This window comes from Odontesthes bonariensis, chromosome 3 (assembly GCF_027942865.1).
Source record: "Odontesthes bonariensis isolate fOdoBon6 chromosome 3, fOdoBon6.hap1, whole genome shotgun sequence".
Classification (NCBI taxonomy): Eukaryota; Metazoa; Chordata; class Actinopteri; order Atheriniformes; family Atherinopsidae; genus Odontesthes; species Odontesthes bonariensis.
Genome location: NC_134508.1, coordinates 18,528,638 through 18,535,520, shown reverse-complemented (window position 1 = coordinate 18,535,520; position 6,883 = coordinate 18,528,638). Strand labels below are relative to the sequence as shown.

The 6,883-nt window shown below is 41.0% G+C and overlaps 1 protein-coding gene across 1 annotated transcript; it reads left to right on the top strand.

Annotated features, from left to right (window-relative positions):
* The first annotated feature begins 239 nt into the window (after positions 1 to 239).
* LOC142376989 (protein FAM72A) lies at positions 240 to 4,465 on the top strand. Its single transcript, XM_075460692.1, has 4 exons — positions 240 to 785; positions 1,022 to 1,099; positions 1,533 to 1,657; positions 1,746 to 4,465. Exons 1-4 carry the CDS (start codon positions 634 to 636, stop codon positions 1,838 to 1,840), a joined length of 450 nt encoding a protein of 149 aa, XP_075316807.1. The 5' UTR covers positions 240 to 633; the 3' UTR covers positions 1,841 to 4,465.
* Positions 4,466 to 6,883: the final 2,418 nt, after the last annotated feature.

Sequence of the window (6,883 nt, the reverse complement as noted above, 5' to 3'; positions counted from 1 at the left end):
CGATAGCCCCGCCTAAGGGAACAACTAACCGTACCACGGTTTGTAGAACGGAATTTAAATGACATCCAATCACACCAGTAGTAGTACCTTTGAATTAAAGGTTTCCCTACTCAAATGTTCGACCAATCAGATTCAGAATGTGCAACGAAACCTCCAATGGCATTGGTTACTCTAGTTTCTATCCAATCAGAATGACGTGTAGGTTTTTTTAAAGATAGTTTCAGGAAGTGTCGTTGAATATCAGGAAGTTGTAAACAAAGCTGACAGCTATTTAGTTAGCTGTTTACCGCATCTGAATGGATGTTGAGCTTGCTTTGTAAAACAGGCTGGTTATTCGCCGGTATTGTGTATATCTCTATGATATCAGTCTCACAAAGAGGTTACTTCGTGGGTTTCCGAAGTGTTTGTTCCACAAGCTAACGTTAACTGTCTCCCGTTCCGCCGCTAGGGAAAAGCTAACGTTTGTACAAGGACGTTAGAACTGTCGCTACTGCGCGTAAAGTGGACTCAAATCAACTATTATTTAATCGAACTGAACGGATAGAGAGGACAAGTGTCCGTTTTGTTTTCTGCTTTAGTTGCTGCCTGTAGGCAGAAAGCCCGAGAGAGTTCGTCCATTTTAGCTGAACCGCAATGTCTACATCCAACGCCAATTTCAAAAACAAGTGCGTTACCCAGGTGAACTGTATATTTTGTGAGAGTCTGCTTTGCACCAGAGGCATGAAGGCAGTGCTCCTTGCAGACACCGAGGTTGAGCTGTTTTCGACTGATATACCTCCAAACAGGTAGGTGCTAACTGCGTTAGCGGCGTCGCTAGCCTTTGTTTATGTGATGCTTCCAGGCTGTTCAAAGCGTACCTGTCAAACATTGACCCTAGGCTAGCGATGTCTTGCTGTTGACTTGTAGGAGTATAAATGCATAGCAATTCTTATGAGTGAATTTGTTGTATAGAAATATGATTAATGTGAGTTGCATCCTTTGTATGCTTGTGTTTTTCTTTTTGAACCCACCCTCCCCGAAGGACTGTTGACTTTGTGGCCAGCTGCTACTCTACTGAAAGCTGCAAATGCAAACTGAGAGACATCGCATGCCTCAAATGGTATGTAAACCTGCTCTGTAACTTGCAGGGTTTGCTTATTAATGTTCATCTGTGTATGTTAAATGCTAGTAAAAGGGCAGCTACTTCTTTTAGCACAGCAAACCAGCAGTTCATACACCTCTATCTAAGGCTCTCATTTGTTAAACTAGAAAATATAAGCAAAACTGATATCAAGATGGTTGCTAAGACGTTTGCCAGCATGATGACTTTTAATTGATCATTTTAGTGCTCTATTTGACGAGGTTGGTGCCATAGTTGGACTTTTTAGAGCCTCTTTTGTAATACCAGCCTTTTCTTGTTGTTGTACACATGGGAAAAACAAACATCTGTTAGATAATAGACATCCACCAGTGGTGTTAGCACTTTTCAAAAGTGCCCCCAGCAATTTGCTGACTCACAATTATTCTTTATTCTCGTTCCCTCCCACTGCCAGTGGTAATGTTGTGGGCTACCATGTAGTTGCCCCCTGTAAACCCTGCCTGCTTTCCTGTAACAACGGCCATTTCTGGATGTTTAATAGCGATGCTGTGTCTACTCTCAACAGGCTGGATGCAACAGGTTAGTATTTGCTTTCTAATACTGAAACTCTGCGCCGTGCCGATCTGTTAGGTCTTTGTTCATAAGTCTTCTTCAAATTTGTTCGCAGGTCTGAATCTGCTCTTGTGGGGAGATCTTCCCGAGCTAGATGACAGCGAGAATGAAGAATCGGAAAGCCCGTCGGAGGAGGAGTGCATAAGGTAGACGTGGAAATGGACAATGTGAGAAGACCTGGAGGCTAACGCTTGAAAGGAGGAGCTCAAAGGAAGTGTACAAACCACGCTGAGATGAGACGGAAAAGAGGAGGATTAAAGGGTAATTGAACACCAAAACATATAAGCCAGATAAGCTTGCACTCTGAAACACCAGAGCATGCTGCACCTCTGGCCATAGCCCAAACGGTGACGTCACACCTGGTGTTTTGCCTTTGAGGGATGATGGAGAACACCTGCTCTTACATCATGGCCATGAACCACACGTTTTCAAAAGTTTTTGGTCCTTGAAGTTGAGTGTTGAATTACCCTTTAATTTGTAACCACGCCATTCCCTCCTACTTTTCATAGTTTAAAGCACAGACGCACACATTCACAAATACTCTTTTCTCACCTTTTCCTCTTTTTTTTTTTCGTGTGTGAATTTCCATGGGCCATTATAAAACATGTAGCTTAAGCAAATTGAAGATGACAGACAACTAGACTCTTTAAACTAGAGCGGTCTGCTTTCTTGAGCTTCTATTTCTCATCAGCCTCATGAGAAGGTGAGGGTGTGCTGTGATAAGTCAGTGGAACTTACCTGTGAATGCTGTGCTTGTTCACACTCTTCACGCTAAATAACTTTCTTTTTTTTCTTTTTGGGAAGATGGCCTCATAAGCCCATCTTTAATGGTGGTTACTGTATAATGTATACATTGAATATGCTGTGATAAGAAAAACAGTTATTATCCGTCATGTCTTAAAGGCTTATATTGTTGCTGTGTGGCTGGGTGACGGCTGAAACCTGGAATGCTCTTTGAATCTCACACATTAGAGAAATGGCACAACGAATGAATGAATGAATGAACGAGTTCTTTGCTTTTTAAAGGGCACGTTTAGGGTACTTTATGATCGGACATTCTATGAGTGATGGATGTTGATATGTTGTTGCGGTGTTTGTCACACTTCTGACAGCAGCAGTATGCGTTTAGCACCCACCGGAATCAGACGGCAGCAGTTTCGCGGACTAACGTACTAACTTAGGAAAAGGATTCGCTTCCAGAAAAGACTGGAACAGCCGCTGAATTTAAAGAAATGTTTTTGATCGAACCAATACCAAGTGTCCAGAGTGATGTAGAAAATAAATAAAAAATCTGAATCAGAACCAACAGAGGGCTTTTTTTTGTGAAACTTTGACGTTGCAGTGTAGATTATTTGGGCTAAATTATAAAAAGAGCCGCTCAAAATAGGTGCCTGTGTTTAAGTTGTGCTTCCGTTGCACCACTGTTTCGTTTGTTGTGGCAGCGATCCTGTAGCAACTGGGGAGAAGAAATCGTGAACTCAAGAGAATCGTGGAATACGTCAGAATTTGACTTTATAGACTAAAATGATAGTCAAGTAATTTGTTGTCAATTTCTAAACTGACATTTTACACTTTTAGATCATCTCTTGTGACATCTTGGACAATTCAGACAGCAGACGGTAAAGCGTGTAACCTTTAGTATTTTAGCCGTACTGATGTGTTTTCTGACAACGAACCACCGTTCGAAGTGTTTTCCTGCTGTGTGCGAGGTAGTCTGCACTAACTGACCGGGCTTTGTCTTGTGCAAACTTACGGAAAAAAACAAAAGATCCTCCAGTCGCTAAGAAAGTAACTGGAAGCAGTGCTTTTTGGCAGTGCCAACCGAAAGCTCTTACCGTTTCACTGCTGTGCCCTACAAATGCTGTGTTTATCTAAATTGACAGTGTTTCTGAGAGTCGAAAAGATTTGCCTATTAGGGTGGCAAACATCGAATGTTGAACTTTTTTTTTTTTATTTGCCTAAAGGATAGATAAAAGGAGTAGATGAAAGTGGCTTTTCACCATATTACTTGGCCTCCAGAATGACCAATGCTCCGATGTTTTAGTGGTTTAGGAAAAAAAAAAACGTCAACGGAGGAGGAAACCCTTTACCGAGTTTTAGAAGTTCTAACTGACAGTCTGTTTTACATTTTCACACCAAATGCTCTGCGTGTGGATTGGAAACGGTGCATCAAAAAAAGATATTTATTAAATCCGCAAACTGAATGCATATAACCACATACTTTTCTTTTTTGTCCCCTTAATTTTAGGTTTACAAACTTGGTTTACAAATGCTTTAGTTTGCATTGTGCTATGGTACTTATGGTTCTGTTCATATATTTAACGTTTCCATTGTGTAGTGCTTCGTTTTGTATGTTAAGAATTGGACTTGTACAGTTTTACCTCAAGAAGGTATCATGTGTGATCTTCCTCTGGCTAGGACAATTGTCAAATGATAATCAAAACTATTTAAATGGCTGTTTCTGATGTGAATTAACATGCCCTGCTGAAAATGTATATTTTGGAATTGCACTGAAACTACTTTGGTAGTTTGAAAATAATCATTTGTTGTTTTGTATGCTTGTTAAATTAATAAACTTTTCTTTTTTTTTATTTTTATTTTTATCAAAACATCTTAAGACACTGAAGTTCGGCTGTCTTTTTCCACCCCAATTTTTCATTTTATTGTTATTCTTTTGTATGATCATTATGAATATTACTACTACTACCTCAACTACCTAACTTGGATTCCAAAAAAAACATCAGGAGCTCAGGGAATAAAGATCTATAAGCTCCAGATTTTGTTTTAATGGTAATATGCGCAACACATATCATCTTCTATCTTTTAACTGTCATTTTGAGACATTGTAACACATGGAGGAAGTGGCATTTTCAGGGATTATCCAAGAGCTTCCCCTAACTGGACCCTAGTTAAGGAGAGCCATTTTAATTTGTAGATGTACTGAGTTGCATAAAGGTGGAAGGGGTTAGTTGGTCAGAACATGGAAAGGTTGTCTTTACGAGGGGAATTGCCTCGACCTGAAAAATTGTAATGGATATTTGGGAACATGCTTCAAATACGTGCCAAGTGTTACATGATCATCAGTCATCAACATTGTGTCCTTATCCTTTCAGACTGTGAACCTACATGCACCATGAAAGTCCATCTTTCTTTTTGACTGAAGTTTTGGAATTTGTTTTTTTTTTTCGTGCCTCCATATGGAGCATTCCCAGCTGCTGTTGGGACATGTTAAAGGCAACTACAAGAGTTGCAAAAAAAAAAAAAAGACATAGAGATTCTTGTGGCTCATCCTATTTTCACATGTTTTTCTTCCATCTCCACTTATTTATGACCACGCAGCAGCAGCAGCTTTTCATTCATTTCACCAAAGGCATCGTCCCGTTGTTTTAGGTGTGACTCAAAACTTCCTCTCAGGACATCGCCGCGGTGGTTTGGATGTTAGGTTGTAAACAAAACCAGATTCTGGGGATCGTTTGTGTCCTGGAGGACAAGCGACTGTCATTCTGCTTTGTCACCTAAAGCACTCATGGGTTGCTCAGGGCGGCCTTCGGGTGCGTGTGTAACTGAGTGCTGTATAAAATCTGAATGCAGCTCTGGTTAATCACAGAGAGACTCATACCAAGCTTATGCAAGTCAGATACTACCTGTTAATAGCCTTGTTTTCCAGAAATAAGCTTTTTACTTGCTTGATTTGGTAAACTAACGTCTGTGACATATTAGATCGTTTACATCTCTCACAGGGAGCAGCGTTACCGTGGCCAAAATGTTGGAAACCAGAGGATCGTCATACACACTCATCAGTCATGCCTTTATTGCCTTTATTGGTCACGTGGTATTTGTGAGACATTTCTTTCTTATTGGCTCCATCCACTTGTTCTGCTATTTTTCATTCCTTTCAGGGTCACAGGAGCGGCCCGAGCAAGTCCCAGCTCCCATTGTGCAAGACACCCGAGGTGGATCTCCAACACGGAGACAAACAACCACGCGTGCTCACACTCGCGACTGAAGTAAACGTAGAATCAGCCTGACGCGCAGCCTCTTGCTGTGTGGTGAGAGCGATAACCACCGCGCTTACCAAGCAGGCCCTTACTGGCTCCAGAAAACAAAAACAAACGTGGTGAAAACACTGTGAATTCTGCTTTATATTACTAGCCCTCCCAGTGATCTATGCGTTGTCATCTATGCTGCGTTGTATTGCAGCGTTGGCTTTCACTGCATTGTACCCAAAACGTTTTTCCACTTCAATGTCCTTGTAAGCCACTGTGTTGAGCCAGCCTGGAAATGGAGCCATGATTGATGCCGTTCATTATACGTGCTTCTCCTGCCATAACATGACTGCAGTGTTGTGCAAAACCTCTTCCTTTCAAATATTCAGTGCCTCGGGTCCGTGTAAAACAAATGGAGGATATTGCTTCACCAGAAAAAAAAAACACCTGGGATTGTTTTGTCATTTGAACACAAAATCATTTCACTTTCCAAACTGAACCCAATGCCACCATTTTAAGTACATTTAAAGTGAAAAATAAAACCAGGCTTCAGATAACACAAAGTCACTCCTTAATGTCATCCTTGATGGCCCTGCATGTTTCACACAGCTGTTTTGAATAGTGCCCGATTCAAGTTTTCTCTTTCAAAGGCGTAACGAGTTCTGCCCCTGTAGGTGAAAGAAAACTAACAGGAACGTGAGTAGGATGTCAGTCTTTCACAGAATACATCTGATCTGCCAGAAATGGAAGAATAATATTCTCTGTCGTTGTAATCTTGCTGGGCAGAGCTTTTTTGGCTGCACCACCTTCAGTCACTGGTCGATTCCAATGCCAGTGTTCAGTCGCACTAAATGCTGAATACATTGTAGTACAGCAGACGGCACATGTAATGTGCTTTGCTGGAAAATCTCAGACAGAGCTCCGCGGTGCACTCTGGTGGATCAGAGCTGCGACGGCACGCACTGAAAATCTTTGAAGGAACGGGGTCAGCTCGAGTTTTTTTAAAAAAAAAAACCTTCTTCATTAACATGAACTTAAGATTCATGAGATGTTGCTCGCAGCAAGTGAGTTAAAGAATATGTGTGTGAGACAATTTTGAGACAAACAGTCAAAGCTGCCTTGACCATCATACCATTACATCTACTTGTGTTACAATACCCTGTTTTGTTTTCAATCATTTTCCTCTGTTTAACATTTCTTTATGAAT